Source organism: Carcharhinus amblyrhynchos, chromosome 21 (assembly GCF_965287045.1).
Source record: "Carcharhinus amblyrhynchos chromosome 21, sCarAmb.v2.hapA, whole genome shotgun sequence".
NCBI lineage: Eukaryota > Metazoa > Chordata > Chondrichthyes > Carcharhiniformes > Carcharhinidae > Carcharhinus > Carcharhinus amblyrhynchos.
Genome location: NC_137344.1, coordinates 49,227,099 through 49,243,973, shown reverse-complemented (window position 1 = coordinate 49,243,973; position 16,875 = coordinate 49,227,099). Strand labels below are relative to the sequence as shown.

The following is a 16,875-nucleotide window of genomic DNA, read 5'->3' as shown; positions in this document are numbered from 1 at the left end:
GTTTACTATCAAACAAACCTATTGGACATTAACCTGGTGTTGTGAGACTTCTTACTAAGATACTCTGCCAAAGAGTAGTGCAGACAAATGGCCTCTTCTGCACTGTGGGGGTTCTATGAATCTCTAATTCCCTGAGTGGGCAGACAGGGGTGAGAAGTGAGCAGGATGTGGTGCAAGTTAGGACACAGGCAGCAAAGTATAAGTTTATGGAGCGTAAAGCATAGAAAGCTGGTCATCAGGGTGTTGCAATAGTCTGGTCTAGATGTCAGGGACACATGGGTGAAGCTTTTAGCAGCAAATGAGTTGAGGTAGGTGTGAAATGAGACTGCGTTGAGGAGGTGAAGAAGGGTGGTCTTAATTCCTGTGCAGTTAGTCATTGGCGCAGGGTCAGATATACCACCAAGATCACAAACCGTGCTTCAGCCTCACACTGCGAGGAAGAGAGTGGGGAAGGCATGGAATTTGGAGAACAGACCCAGGATAGAACTGGAGGAAATTTCTGACATCCTGGGTGGTGGGTAAGCAGTCTGATAATTCAGCAGCAGTGTGGAACTGTCTGTGTGGAGTTCGCACATTCTCCCCGTGTCTGCGTGGGTTTCCTCCGGGCGCTCCGGTTTCCTCCCACAGTCCAAAGATGTGAGGGTTAGGTGGATCGGCCGTGCTAAGAAATTGCCCCTTAGTGTCCAGGGATGTGTAGGTTAGAGGGGTTAGTGGGTAAATGTGTAGGGATATAGAACATAGAACAGTGGGTATAATATGTAGGGATATGGGGGGCAGGGCCTGGGTGGGGTTGTATTTGGTGCAGACTCGATGGGCCGAAGGGCCTCTTTCTGCACTGTGGGGTTTCTATGATTTCAGTGGAGCGGTGACGAGAGGTGGGGGGTGACATAGGGCCTGGTGTGGTCGGCGTACTAACATTGTGCCACAGGGCAGTATGTAGATGAGAGATGGGGGGGGGAGTGGGGGAGGGTGAATGACAGACACTTGGGCAACACCAGAGGTTCTGATACAGGAATCGGAAGAGAGAGACCATTGCAGGGGATGGCTATGATTAGATAGAGAGATACTTATAACCTGGTAGAATTGACACAGAAACTCGAGAAAGGAATATTTTTTGATAGAAAGTGCACGCAGACGTGGTTTTCTGTGTTGTAGACATGACCCTTTCCTCTTGACTCATTTCAGGACAGACTAAACCACCAGAACAAACGTCCGTTCAAATATGAGACAGCAAACAATGAGAATTTGACCCGTTCGGAGGTTCTGCTTAAGGACCTTTTCCTGGATGCGGACAAGGCAAAGAAGCTGAAACACCCGCAGGCGACTGAGATCGAAACTGAGTGAGTCGACACTGGAGGCCGGGGGTTAATAGCCTGGAGAGTGTGGGTTCAAACCCCACTCGGGGAATAAGAGAACTTTAATTCTAGAAACTCTGGAAGTACTGTCAACAAAAATGAAGTTGTTTGATTGCTCGATTGGTTGACAAGCGTCTTTTGGAGATGGGAACCAGGGGCCTGTACCCAGTCAGGGATTTTGTGTGTCTCGGGTCCTAAACCATTATGGTTGACTCTTATCCGAAGTGACCTTTAAACCCATGGATTGGGAAATTTCGCCACCAACTAGCCCAACATCTCCAGAAGGAATGGACTCCATTCAGACACTGGCACCTCGGTTAGCATTGCTGCCTCCTAGAGCCAGAGACCTGGGTTCAATTCCGACCTCGGGTCACCATCTGTGTGAAGTTTTGATGCGGAGATGCCGGCGTTGGACTGGGGTAAACACAGTAAGACGTCTGACAACGCCAGGTTTAAGTCCGACCGATTTATTTGATAGTAAACTCACAAACTTTCAACGTTCCACTCACCTGACGAAGAGGAGAACCTCGAAAGCTTGTGAGTTTACTATCAAATAAATCGGTTGGACTTAAACCTGGTGTTGCCAGGCTTCTCACTGTGTGGAGTTTGCACATTCTCCCCATGTCTGCGTGGGTTTTCCTCCGGGTGCTCCGGTTTCCCTCCCACACTCCAAAGATGTGCAGTTTAGTTGAATTGGCCACGCTAACTTGACCCTAGTGTCAGGGTGCTTAGCAGAGGAAATATATAGGGATACAGGGATAGGGCCTGGGTGCGATTAATGAGTTGTAGACAGGGATTGACCAAGGGGCCCAGACGATTTATATATAGAATAAAGGATATCAGGGAGTGAGATGTAAGCTGTGCTTTACATAGAATAACAAATGCTCAGGAGTGATGGACCTTGGATGGTGTGTATTTGGAATGTTAGATACTGGGCAGTGAGTTACAGGCTAGGATCTAATCATGGAGTTCCTATCTGGAATAACTCAGGAGTGAGATCCATGTCGATGGGCTGAAGGATTTATTTGGATTCAGGAGGGAGAGTGCAATCACTGAGCCACTGCTGACAACTAAAATCAGGATTGAAATCAGGGGCAGCATAGTGGCACAATGGTTAGCACTGCTGCTTCACAGCTCCAGGGACTTGGGTTCGATTCCCGGCCTCGGGTCACTGTCTGTGTGGAGTTTGCACATTCTCCTCGTGTCTGCCTGGATTTCCTCCGGGTGCTCCGGTTCCCTCCCACAGTCCAAAGATGTGTGGGTTAGGTTGATTGGCCGTGCTAAGAAACTGCCCCTTAGTGTCCAGGGATGCGTGGGTTAGAGGGATTAGTGGGTAAAATATGTAGGGATATAGAACATTCCAGCGCAGTACAGGCCCTTCGGCCCTCGATGTTGCGCTGACCAGTGGAACCAATCTAATGACCCTCTAACCTAAACTATTCCAATGTTATCCATATGCCTATCCACTGACCATTTGAACACCTTAAAGTTGGCGAGTCCACAACTGCTGCAGGCAGGGCATTCCACACCCTTACTACCCTCTGAGTAAAGAACCTACCTCTGACATCCATCCTATAATTACCACCCCTTAATTATTAATTAATATGGGGGGTAGGGCCTGGGTGGGATTGTGTTCGGTGCAGACTCGATGGGTCGAAGGGCCTCATTGTGCAAAACAGGAAGATTCACTGCAAGGTTCATCAGTAAGACCGTGTCGCCATTTTTAACATGTTTATTGCTTGTTTCTGTTTAGTGTGAAGAGAATGCATGAACGCTGGGTGCAACAGTGCTCAGCTTATCGAGACCTCTACGAGAAGCTTGAAATCCCCAAGGCGGAGAATTCTGTGGATTGGCCTGACATCCTGAGACAGAAGCAGGTACAGTTCCCATTCTCCAGTAACCCCCTCATTGGGAGGTCGGGGTACACAGCTGGAGGCAGCTTGGATCGATTTTAGAACATAGAACACAGAAAAACTACAGCGCAAACAGGCCCTTCGGCCCACAAGTTGCGCCGATCATACCCCTACCGACCAGGCCTATCTATAACCCTCAATCCCATGGACTCATCCAGAAGTCTTTTAAAAGACCCCAGCGAGTTTGCCTCTACCACCACCAACGGCAGCCTCACTCACCACCCCCTGAGTGAAAAACTTACCCCTCACATCTCCTCTGTACCTGCTCCCCAGCACCTTAAACCTGTGTCCTCTCGTAGCGACCATTTCAGCCCTGGGAAATAGCTTCCGGGAATCCACCCTATCTATACCTCTCAACATCTTATAAACCTCTATCAGGTCGCCTCTCAACCTTCGTCTCTCCAGGGAGAAGAGACCATGGCCATGTCTCCTCAAGTGCACCAATTCCAATTTACCCATTTCCCCCGTGTCTACTGATATACAGTGGCTTCCAATGCAATATCTCAATCCCCTTTTTCAAATCCATCCCCGGCCTCACTCTGCCCCCATCAGTGTAACCTCCTCCTGCCTTAAAACCTTCAGAGATTGCTGCAAGTTCCTCCAATTCTGGCCTTCCACAGATCTTCAGAATCCGTCGCTCCATTCATGGCTGTCCCCTCAGCTAAGGCCCTCTACTCTGATAGTTCCCCCCTTCTCCACTCTACCTCTCTCTCTGTGTTTAAGTCAATCCCTCAAGTCTACCACCAAACTTTTTTACTCAATCTACCCGAACAACTCTTAAAATGAAAACAGAAAATGTTGGAAATACTCGGCAAGTTTAACAGCATCTATGGAGAGAGAAACAGAGGTGATTGCTTCAGTCCTGCCAGCGTTGGGCGGATGGGACAGGGAAATTTGGAAACTGGACAATTTTGGTTGTTCTCCAGACTTTCCAGCCCTGCCTGAGGCGATGTCTACCGCGGATGAGACTGGAAAATCCCACCAAACCTTCTTGAGAACTGAGGAAAATATTTGAATAAATATATAAATATATTCATGATCGGGTTGGAGATGGAAGGATATTGGAGATTGTTTTAAATAAGGTTCATTAGCACTGGGACGCCCCTGGTAATGTAAAAGGATATGTTATGATAATAATGTTTTTCTCTTTTAATTCACAGGTTTTAAGTCGGTCCGCCTTGTTGTCCAACGAGGGGCATACACGCGATGGGTCGTACTAGGGCTGCTCTTGAATGTTCGAGAGTGGCCTAGTGCTTCATGTCGTTAGTGTGTGCCTAAACTGGACCAGATACTGGGCAAGACGACAGCTCGGTGACTATCACTGATTGCTGTGCAGACACATGGATTTGGGTCGGTGTCTGTGTGGAGTTTGCACATTCTCCCCGTGCTTGCGTGGGTTTTCTCCGGGTGCTCCGGTTTCCTCCCACACCCCAAAGATGTGCTGTTAGGCTGATTGGAGGTAATAAATTGTCCCTAAATTAGGGTAGATTGCCATAAAACAATAGATATGGGTGGAGTGGGGGGACTGGTAATGTTAAAATGGCGGCGCGGACTCGTTGGGCCAAAGGGCCTGTTTCCCGGGCTGTTTTGTTCTTTTGTAGATCATGTGGCCTCTGGTGCGGAGAAAATTTACACACTATTTATCTTTGGATTTATGGGAATTATTTCACTTTTTGCTTTGACGCCAGAATAGGAACTATCTGGTTTCTAGGGGTCATGCAGCTGTACAAACCAACCAGGTGACTTTTAATCTCTAAAAATCAGCAAGTTAAACGCTCCAAACTTACCCTGAGGCTTTGGGCCTGCTGGAAGGCCCTGGCTTCACACACTTCAGTACAAACTTAAAACCTTTGAGCAGGAGCCTCTCAACAGAGTGACTTTTAGGTTAAAGTTGAAGACAGATTAAAGACAGAGTAGATAAGCTATTCCCACTGCTTGGAGAGATTCTAGAACTAGGGGGTGTAGTCTAGGAATTAGGGCCGGAGCGTTCAGGAGAGATGTTCGGAAAAACTTCTACACACAAAGGGTGGGAGAGGTTTGGAACTATCTTCCACAAATAGCGGTCGTTCAGTCACTATCTTTAAATCGGAGGTAGATAAACTTTTGTTAGAGTCAAAGGCAGGTCATAGAATCCTTACAGTGCAGAAGGAGGTTGTTCAGTCTATCGAGTCTGCAGTGACCACAGTCCCACCCAGGCTCTATCCCCGTAACCCCACATATTCACCCTGCTAAATCTCCCCGACGCTAGGGTCAAGTTAGCATGGTCAATCCACCTAACCCGCACATCTTTGGGCTGTGGGAGGAAACCGGAGCATCTGGAGGAAACCCACGCAGACATGGGGAGAATGTGCAAACTCCACACAGACAGTGACCCGAGGCTGGAATGGAGCCTGTGTCCCTCGTGCTGTGAGGCAGCAGTGCTAATCACCTTATTTGCCAAAGGATATATTGGCCTTGGAGAGAGCGCAGAGAAGGTTCACCAGGCTGATACCGGAGATGAGGGGGTTAGCTTATGAGGAGAGATCAAGTAGATTGGGCCTGTACTCGTTGGAGTTTAGAAGGCTGAGGGGGGAATCTTATGGAGACATACAAGATAATGAAGAGGCTAGATAGGGTAGAGGTAGAGAGATTCTTTCCACTTAGAAAGGAAACCAGAACTAGAGGGCACAGCCTCAGAATAAGGGGGGGACAGTTTAGATCAGAGTTGAGGAGGAACTTCTTCACTCAGAGGGTGGTGAATCTCTGGAATTCTCTGCCCGTTGAAGTGGTGGAGGCTGCCTCGCTGGATATATTTAAGTCACGGGTAGATAGGTTTCTGATAGACGAGGGAATTAAGGGTTATGGGGAGCAGGCGGGTAACTGGAACTGATCCACTTCAGATCAGCCATGATCTTATTGAATGGCGGGGCAGGCTCAAAGGGCTAGATGGCCTACTCCTGCTCCTATTTCTTACGTTCTTATATTCTTACCGCGCCACCAGGTATATGAAGTTAGGTCACAGATCAGCCATGGTCTCATTAAATAGTAGAACAGGCTCAATGGGCCAAATGGCCTACTCATGTTCCTATCTTCCAATCAAGTGAAACTGTTATCAAAGGGGGCAGTTTGGTAACAGAGAGCACAGTTAGGAAAGAAACAGAGATCAAGATGAGGAGAACTTTCCTAACGCTTTGGGTTATAATCTAGAACACACGTCCTATTTGTGTTATACAAAGACTCCTCCAACTCCCACTCTCGGTAGGTTTCATATTTTCCATTCGTGTGTTGGCAGGGGGAAGTCGAGAATGGTGGATTTGGACCACAGTTACCACAAGTGGAAAGACAGATTGCAAGTCACCACATACTGAGCAAAGAAATCGAAGCGTACGGCCCACAAATCAACAGCCAGACTATCAGCAACCCGGTAAGGAAGAGTGGACGGTGTGACCACAGCCCAGTATTGACTGCAATGCATTTCGTTTTGAGATTGGCACTGTTCCTGAAAGGTTTGTGGGCCCAAAGGAGAGAAGCTCAGAGTCCAAACCTGTCGATATTACTCAGGAGGCGAGGCGCCTTTACTGCGGAACGTGTCCCCTCTCTGCAATTATAATCAACATTTCCAGCAACTCATGGGTGGAGAGAGTGAGGATGTATTTTAATTGCAGGCGGACGGAGCATTTCCCATGTAAATACCTACCCCTTGACAGCTCGCTCAGCGGCACAGTGGTATTGTCACTGGAGCAGTCATCCAGAGATCCAGGGTAATGCTCTGGTGGGTGGGGCGGGGGGGGGTTCAAATCCTACCACGGCCAATGGTGAAATTTGAAATGGATAAAAAATGACCATGGAACCATTGCCGATTGTCAGAAAAACCCATCTGGTTCACTAATGTCCTTTAGGGAAGGAAATCTGCCGTCCTGACCTGGTCTGGCCTACATGTGACTCCAGAGCCACAGCAATGTGGTTGACACTCAACTGCCCTCTATATTGGCCTAGCAAACAAGGGACAATTAGGGATGGCAATAAATGCCCACATCCCAAACACAAATGATAAAAGAAATAATGGCTTGTTTGGCAAGATTGAAGAATTCTTTCACTCTGGATACCAACTTGTGCTCTCTCCTATGGAAGGAAGAACCTTTTCCCTCGGATGGAGAAAGCTAGCACGAGGGGGCATGGCTATAAATTAAGGGGGGTAGTTATAGGACGGATGTCAGGGGTAGGTTCTTTACCCAGAGGGTGGTGAGGGATTGGAATGCCCTGCCTGCTGCAGTTGTAAATGCGCCTAGTTTGGGGGCGTTTAAGAGATCCGTGGATAGGTTTATGGATGGAAAGGGATTGGTTTAGGTTAGAGGGTCATTGCTTTTTAACTGGTCGGCGCAACATCGTGGGCCGAAGGGCCTGTTCTGCGCTGTAATGTTCTATGTTCTATTCTATGAACACAGTCTAGGCTGACACTCTGAGAGAGCGCTGCACTGTTGATGTACCACCTTTCTGATGAGATGCTAAACTGAGTTCCATCCTTTGGGGTCTTGAGAGCCATTAAGAACCAAACAGATAATCACATGCAGGCCACACGGGATGCTCCTTCCTCTGATGGGTATTTGCGAACCAGTTGGGTTTTTGCCATCCAATGCTCATGTTTAATTTTCTGATGCTAGGCTCCAAAATTACTAGATCTTAATTTTATTCCTTGGTTATGGTGACATTTGAACTCACCATCTCTCTGGGACATTACTCCTAACCGACTGTTTTAGATGTTGGATTTTCTACAAAGTCAAAAGATGAAGCAATTCTTAGTCTGCAAAGGGATCTAGATAAGCTGAGTGAGTGGGCGAGGACCTGGCAGATGGAATACAATGTTGGCAAGTGTGACGTTATCCACTTTGGCAGGAATAATAGTAGGAGGGATGACTATTTAAAGGGTGAAAAGCTGCAGCATGCGACGGTGCAGAGGGACCTCGGGGTCCTTGTCCATGAGTCGCAAAAACCCAGCCTGCAGGTGCAGCAGATGATCAGGAAGGCGAATGGGATGCTGGCCTTTATAGCGAGGGGGATTGAATATAAAAGTAGGGAGGTCTTGCTGCAACTGTACAGGGCACTGGTGAGGCCGCAGCTGGAGTACTGTGTGCAGTTTTGGTCGCCGCACTTGCGCAAGGATATTTTGGCCTTGGAGGGAGTGCAGAGGAGGTTCACTAGGCTGATACTGGAGTTGAGGGGGTTGAACTATGAAGAGAGGCTGAATAGACTGGGATTGTACTCGTTGGAGTTTAGAAGGATGAGGGGGGATCTTATAAAGACGTATAAGATAATGAAGGGGATGGTTAGGGTAGAGGTGGAGAGGTTCTTCCCGCTCAGAAAGGACAGCAGGACTAGAGGGCACAGCCTCAAGATAAGGGGGGGGGCGGTTTAGAACGGAGTTGAGGAGGAACTTCTTCACTCAAAGGGTGGTGAATCTCTGGAATTCTCTGCCCGTTGAAGTGGTGGAGGCTGCCTTGCTAAATATTTTTAAGATGCGGGTTGATAGGTTTTTGGTAGGCAAGGGGATTAAGGGTTATGGGGAGAGGGCGGGAAAGTGGAACTGATCCACTTCAGATCAGCCATGATCTTATTGAATGGCGGGGCAGGCTCGAAGGGCTGGATGGCCTACTCCTGCTCCTATTTCTTATGTTCTTATGGAACTAAATAAACAAAGATACATACCCAACAGGAGCAGGAATAGACCACTCAGCTCTTCAGGCCTGCTCCACCACTCAGAGATCATGGCTGATCTGATTGTAAATTCAACCACACATACCCTGATGACCTTTTACCCCTTGTTAACCAAGAATCTATCTAGCTCTGCCTCACAAATATTCAAAATCTCTGCTTCCACTGAGGAAGAGAGTTCCAGAGACACTCAACGCTCAAGAAAAAAATTCTCCCAATCTCCGCCTTAAATAAGCAACCCCTTTACTTTTTAAACAGTGACCCCTAGCTCTAGATTCTCCCACCAGATGAAACATCCTCTCCATATCCAACCTGCTGAGATCCTTCAGGATCTTATTCCTATCAAGTTGTTTCTTACTCTTCTAACCTCCAGCAGATACAAGCCCAATCTGTCCAACCTTCCCTCATAGAACAACCCATCCATTCCAGGTAAACCCTCTCTGAACTGCTTCCAATGCATTTACATCCTGGTGACCAATACTCCAATACTCCTCATCTCCGGTATCAGCCTGGTGAACCTTCTCTGTACTCCCTCCGGGGCCAATATATCCTTTCGCAAACACGGGGACCAAAACTGCTCACAGTACTCCAGCTGCGGCCTCACCAGTGCCCTGTAATAATTGTAGAAAGCCATCCCTATTGTTATACTCCACTTCATTTGTAATAAAGGACAACTGATGCCGTGTACAACTGAAGCAAAATCTCCTTCCTTTTGTATTCAATTCCCCTCACAATGAATGATAACATTCCATTCGCTTTGCTACTTACTTGCTGTGCCTGTACACTAACATTTCGTGACTCATGTGGAGTGCCCCAGGGGTCGGTGCTGGGGCCTCAGCTGTTTACCATTTATATAGATGATCTGGAGGAGGGAACCGAGTGTAGGGTGTCGAAATTTGCTGATGACACCAAAATTGGTGGAATGGCAAATTGCGCGGAGGGTGTGGAGAGTCTGCAGAAGGATCTAGATAGGCTGGGCGAATGGGCCAGGAACTGGCAAATGGAATTTAATGTTGGCAAGTGCGAGGTGGTCCACTTTGGTAGGAAGAATGGTAGGAAGGACTATTACTTACGTGGCGAAAAACTGCAGCAGGCGACGGTGCAGAGGGACCTCGGGGTCCTTGTGCATGAGTCGCAAAAACCCAGCTTGCAGGTGCAGCAGGTGGTCAGGAAGGCGAATGGGATGCTGGCCTTCATAGCGAGGGGGATTGAATATAAAAGTAGGGAGGTCTTGCTGCGGCTGTATAGGGCATTGGTGAGGCCGCAGCTGGAGTACTGTGTGCAGTTTTGGGCGCCGTACTTATGCAAGGATATTTTGGCCTTGGAGGGAGTGCAGAGGAGGTTTACTAGGCTGATGCCGGAGTTGAGGGGGTTGAGCTATGAGGAGAGGCTGAATAAACTAGGCTTGTACTCGTTAGAGTTTAGAAGAATGAGGGGAGATCTCATTGAGACGTATAAGATGATGAATGGGATGGATAGGATAGAGGTGGAGAGATTCTTCCCGCTCAAAAAAGACAGTAGGACTAGGGGGCACAGCCTCAAGATAAAGGGGGGGCGGTTTAGAACGGAGTTGAGGAGGAATTTCTTCACTCAAAGGGTGGTGAATCTCTGGAATTCTCTGCCCATTGAAGTGGTGGAGGCTGCCTCACTAAATATTTTTAAGATGCGGGTTGATGGGTTTTTGATAAGAGAGGGGATTAAGGGTTATGGGGAGAGGGCGGGAATGTGGAACTGAGATCAGCCATGATCTTATTGAATGGCGGGGCAGGCTCGAAGGGCTAGATGGCCTACTCCTGCTCCTATTTCTTATGTTCTTATGCCCCTCGATCTCTGTACAACTTGGATCTCTGCAACCTCCCACCATTTAGACAAAAATGCTTCTTTTTCGTTGTTTCTGCCAAAATGAACGATTTTCCATACTACATTCCACTTTCTAGCTCTTTGCCCATGCATTGGTAAGTCGGTCCACCTTGTTGTCCGACGAGGGGCATACACGCGATGGGTCGTACTGGGGCTGCTCTTGGTTGTTCGAGATTGGCCTAGTGCTTCATGTCGTTAGTGTACGCTTAAACTGGACCAGATGCTGGGCAACACAACAGCTCAGTGACTATCACTGTTTTCTGTGCAGACACATGGATTTGGGCCGGTGTCTGTGGGAGTTTGCGCATTCTCCCCGTGCTTGCGTGGGTTTTCTCCGGGTGCTCCTGTTTCCTCCCACACCCCAAAGATGTGCTGTTAGGCTGATTGGAGGTAATAAATTGTCCCTAAATTAGTTTCCCTCAATGTGGATGGCCATAAAACAATAGATAAGGGTCATGGGTGGAGTGGGGGGACTGGTAATGTTAAAATGGTGGCGCGGGCTCGTTGGACCGAAGGGCCTGTTTCCCGGGCTGATTTTGTTCTTTATTTAACCTACTTATATCTGCTTGTAGTCTCCCTGTGTCCTCTTCATGTCTTACTATCCATCTATCTCCATGCACCATAGCAACTATGGCTGGAATTTTACCAGCATGCCTGCCCGATGCCATCGGAGAATGCCATTCTGCAAGCCTTGCCAACCCCAATTCCAGTGTGCGCGTGCCAGTAAAATTCCAGCCTATATCTTTGCACCCTTCACTCAAGTCACTTGTATGAATGATAAAAGGTTGAGGCTGATCCCTGTGGCTTATCACAGGGATGGCATCCTTTCAACCTGAAAAAGACCCACTTATGCCAACCCCATTAGCCAGCCCATCTTCTATCCATGCCCAGTACGTTACCCCCTCACCGACACCACGAGCTATTGTTTTTACAATAAGCTTTGCAGTGGCACCTTATCCAATGCCTCTGGGTTTATGAATACAGAACATCCACCAATTCCCCTCTACTCATGCGTTGCTTTCTCAAAGGACTGAATTCAATTGGTTAAACGTGTTTTCTCTTTCAAAAACCATTGGCTGGTGAATGGCGGGATCTTCCCCCTGCCAAGAGAAACATGGAGGCCAGAAAATCCTCCCCTGCCTCACCCTCAACATATTTAATAATGGCTTCTAACATTTTCCCTTTAACAGATGTTAAGCTCACTGGTCTGTAGTTCCCTGCTTCCTGTCTCCCTCCCTTTTTGAATAAAGGAGTTCCATTTGCCAAATTCCCATCTGATAGAACCTTTTGGAATCTAGGGAACATTGGAAAATTTAAACCAATACATCAACTGTCTGTCTAACTATCAACTAACATCAACTATGGTGCAGCACGGTAGCACAGTGGGTTAGCATTGCTGCTTCACAGCTCCAGGGACCTGGGTTCGAATCCCGGCTCGGGTCACTGTCTGTGTGGAGTTTGCACATTCTCCTCGTGTCCGCGTGGGTTTCCTCCGGGTGCTCCGGTTTCCTCCAACAAAGGTGTGCAGGTTAGGTTGATTGGCCATGCTAAATTGCCTCTTAGTGTCCTGGAGTGCATAGGTTAGAGGGATAGTGGGTAAGTATGTAGGGATATGGGGATAGGGCCTGGATGGGATTGTGTTCAATGCAGACTCGATGGGCCGAAGGGCCTCTTTCTGCACTGTAGGGTTTTACGATTCTGTGATCTCATTAAATCACTTCTCTCAAGACCTTAGACTGAATCCCACAGTCCCAACAATTCACTCAGTGCCAATTCCCTGGTGATTGGAATTTTTCTGAGCTCCTCCGTCATACCACTTCCTGATTTACGGGGCGCGGTGATTAGTACTACTGTCTCACAGCGCCAGGGACCCAGGTTCCATTCCCGCTTGGGTCACTGTCTACACAGAACTTACACATTCTCCCCATGTCATAAGAACATAAGAAATAGGAGCAGGAGTAGGCCATCTAGCCCTTTGAGCCTGCCCCGCCATTCAATAAGATCATGGCTGATCTGTCGCGGCTCAGTTCCACATTCCCGCCCTCTCCCCATAACCCTTAATCCCCTTGCCTATCAAAAACCCATCAACCCGCTTCTTAAAAATATTTAGTGAGGCAGCCTCCACCACTTCAACGGGCAGAGAATTCCAGAGATTCACCACCCTTTGAGTGAAGAAGTTCCTCCTCAACTCCGTTCTAAACTGCCCCCCCTTTATCTTGAGGCTGTGCCCCCTAGTCCTACTGTCCTTTCTGAGCGGGAAGAGCCTCTCCACCTCTATCCTATCCATCCCATTCATCATCTTATACGTCTCAATGAGATCTCCCCTCATTCTTCTAAACTCTAACGAGTACAAGCCTAGTTTATTCAGCCTCTCCTCATAGCTCAACCCCCTCAACTCCGGCATCTGCCTAGTAAACCTCCTCTGCACTCCCTCCAAGGCCAAAATGTCCTTGCGTAAGTGCGGCGACCAAAACTGCACACAGTACTCCAGCTGCGGCCTCACCAATGCCCTATACAGGGTTCCCTCCGGGTGCTCCAGTTTCCTCCCGCTGTCCAAAGACGTGCTGGTTAGATGCATTGGCCGTGCTAAATTCTCCCTCAGTGTAACCCAAACAGGAGCGTGGCGACTAGGGGATTTTCACAGTAGCTTCATTGTGGTGTTAATGTAAGCCTACTTGTGGTTAATAAATAAACTTAAACCTTATGTTGTGTTATAGTTATATTCATCTGGCATTTCCTTACTTTCCATTATTATTATAAACCAAATTGAGGAGAAGGGAAAACAGATAAAGGGAAAGATACAAAGGGAAGGATAAATGCCGGAATGGTTTCTAACATTGAGAGAGACAGTTGGCAGCTCTAACAGACAACAACCCTTCCGAAAATCTACAGACTTCACCTTGACGGGTGGTGAAGCAGGTGCCAGTGGAGGGAGCAGGAAGCCATTACTGACGTCTATTCTTTGTCTTACAGGAAGAGCTGAAGAAGGTCCAGAAGCAGTACAAAAACCTGGTGGTGAGTGTCCACTACACTGCTGATGAGTGAGCTCCGTAGGCCATGCCAGCTGCTCCAGTCCAGTCTAATCAATATCAAGTTCGATCCCAGGGTTGGACTTTACTGCCTCCTTCCCACCCAGTGTGAATCTGGGGTGGGGGACGGGGCACGTGACATTTCAGAGGCGCTCACTACATTCCTGCCAACTCTTGAGCTGTCCCCCATAGAACGGACAGAGGGGCAGGCATTGGCATTGCCAGTCTGCCCCCGCCATCATCAAATAAATAACTAAAGGACAACTGAGCTTGACTCTAAGCCAGTTGAAGGGGCTTTGTTATTGCTGATACCGTAATACCCTGGTGGGCAGGCGGATGAGAGTGTGCAGTCCGTTATTTGAGGCCACGTTGAATAAAGGCTGGTAAGCAAGTGGGGGAGGGGGGACACAGAATTCAGGACATCCCTTGTGCCCATCAGGGTGAACCCGATTTCCCCCAGCTGCCCACTTTGATTCTTGCCACCAGCTGTCCAAAGCCAGGTTCCCCCCCCCCCAAACTCCATCCTGTTGGGCTCTCAGATCCCTCTGCCCGCTGAAAGCCCAGGGTTTCCCAGTCCCCGGCAGTGATTTCCTCTTTCCCTGCTCCTCTTGGCAGTCCCCACAGTGCCGACTGCCACGCTGTGGCATTGCCATGACTGCCAGAGCTATGCCCCCCTGTCCCCCATGTCCTGCCCTTAGATTAGCGTCAGCGGCTCAGCTGGCTGCCTGTATTTGTCTACGTGTCTGTCTGTCTACGTGTCTGTCTGTCTGTCTATGTGTCTGACTGTCTGTCTATGTGTCTGTCTGTCTATGTGTCTGTCTGTCTACGTGTCTGTCTGTCTACATGTCTGACTGTCTGTCTGTCTATGTGTCTGTCTGTCTGTCTACGTGTCTGTCTGTCTGTCTATGTGTCTGACTGTCTGTCTATGTGTCTGTCTGTCTATGTGTCTGTCTGTCTACGTGTCTGTCTGTCTACATGTCTGACTGTCTGTCTGTCTATGTGTCTGTCTGTCTGTCTACGTGTCTGTCTGTCTATGTGTCTGTCTGTCTGTCTACGTGTCTGTCTGTCTACGTGTCTGTCTGTCTATGTGTCTGACTGTCTGTCTACGTGTCTGTCTGTCTGTCTACGTGTCTGTCTGTCTATGTGTCTATGTGTCTGTCTACGTGTCTGTCTGTCTACATGTCTACGTGTCTGACTGTCTACGTGTCTGACTGTCTGTCTGTCTATGCATCTGTCTGTCTGTCTAAGTGTCTGTCTGTCTACATGTCTGTCAGTCTGTCTGTTTCTGATGCCAGGCTCTGTATTTCCCTCTCGGGGTTCCCTGTGCCTCAATCACAGGAATCTTGTACCTTTCCTTCCTACCCTTCCTTGCGCCCGTAGCCATTCCCCTAATGTTACCCCCACCCCAGTTTGACAGCTCCCTATTCTGCTTCTCAATCCCTCTCCATTCATCTCCCATCCAAATTGCCTGCCTCCACCCACCCCGCCCCACACATATACTTGCTAAGTTTGAGTGTTTTATGATTCAGCAATGGTGAAGGAATGGGGATTTGTCTCCAAGCCAGGATGTGTGGCTTGGAGAGGAACTTTAGTTGACGCGGTTCCCATGTATCTGCTCTCTTGTGCTTCTGGGTGTTAAGGTTGGGGGTTTGGAAGGTCTTGCAGATGTCTAGAGGAATTGCGTTTGTCCTTACTCAGGAATCCTCCAAGCTCCGAGGTCACCAGTTGGACAGTCTCTACGACTACACACAGGCTTGTACCAAGCAGCTGCTATTCATGAATGGCCAACAGGAAAAGATCCTGAAACATGACTGGAGTGACAAGATGCCGCAGCCAGAGGAAGCCCGCAGGCAGTACGAGGTGAGTGGGAACTCGGGGAAAATTCAGGCCTATAAAATACCATCGGCAACATCAACATAAAAACAGTGTTTGACACTGCTATTTCAAATAGCTTAGTGTAAGTGAGAAAAAGGAATATTATATGAATGCGTACATTGATAGCACGGTTATTTCTCGTCCTTAGTTTACGATCAACCATCGATATTTGTACTGCATTCTATTTAAATGTCAGTTTACTTTTTCTCCTGTTAAAATATCTTGTTTCAAATGGAAGAATAATATCAAGATGGACAAACTGGTTTGTTTTGTTTAAAGCTATCTATCTTGTAATTTTCTACATCGTTCCTGTTCAGTGAGATGGGCTGTTGCAGTTTAAATGAATAGGGCCTGGGTGGGATTGTGGTCAGTACAGACTTGATGGGTCAGTACCTTCTGTACTGTAAATCTCTCAAACTTCTCAATGTGTTGGGCCAGACTCAGCATGTTCCTCTGTCCTGACGACGGGAGATTTGAGTACAGGAGTAATGATGCCTTGCTGCATTTGTATAGCGCCTTGGTGAAACAGCACCTGTACAGTTTTGGTCTCCTTATCTCGAAACATAGAACCCTACAGTGCAGAAAGAGGCCCTTCGGCCCATCGAGTCTGCACCGAACACAATCCCACCCAGGCCCTATCCCCCATATCCCTACATATTATACCCACTAACCTGGACACTAAGGGGCAATTTCTTAGCATGGTCAATCAACCTAACCCGCACATCTTTGGACTGTGGGAGGAAACTGGAGTACCCGGAGGAAACCCACGCAGACACGGGGAGGATGTGCAAACTCCACACAGACAGTGACCCGAGCCAAGAATCGAACCCAAGACCCTGGAGCTGTGAAGCAGCAGTGTTAACCCACTGTGCTACCTATATGTCACGGAGGGAGTGCAGTGAGATTCCCCAGGTGAATCCCCGCGATGGCTGGATTTCCGATGAGGCGAGATTGAGGAAACTGGGTCTATATTTGCTAGACTTTAAGAATGAGAGGTGATCTCACTGAAACGTACAGAATTCTTACAGGGGGGCAGTCAGGTAGATGCAGATAGAGTGTTTCCCCTGGCTGGTGAATCAAGAACCAGAGACAGAGTCTCAGATTAAGGAGCATTTCGAAATGAAATGAAGAGATATTTCTTCATTCAGAGGGTAG

The 16,875-nt window shown here is 48.2% G+C and overlaps 1 protein-coding gene across 1 annotated transcript in view; it reads left to right on the top strand.

The window, feature by feature from the left end:
- The window catches only part of LOC145356411 (envoplakin-like), a 94,083-nt gene that overhangs the window by 29,405 nt on the left and 47,803 nt on the right, over positions 1 to 16,875 (top strand). The window contains exons 3-7 of the mRNA XM_080209124.1: positions 1,186 to 1,340; positions 3,109 to 3,232; positions 6,540 to 6,671; positions 13,790 to 13,831; positions 15,544 to 15,705. Coding sequence (XP_080065250.1) covers positions 1,186 to 1,340; positions 3,109 to 3,232; positions 6,540 to 6,671; positions 13,790 to 13,831; positions 15,544 to 15,705 — 615 coding nt within the window. The remainder of the gene's footprint in view (positions 1 to 1,185; positions 1,341 to 3,108; positions 3,233 to 6,539; positions 6,672 to 13,789; positions 13,832 to 15,543; positions 15,706 to 16,875) is intronic.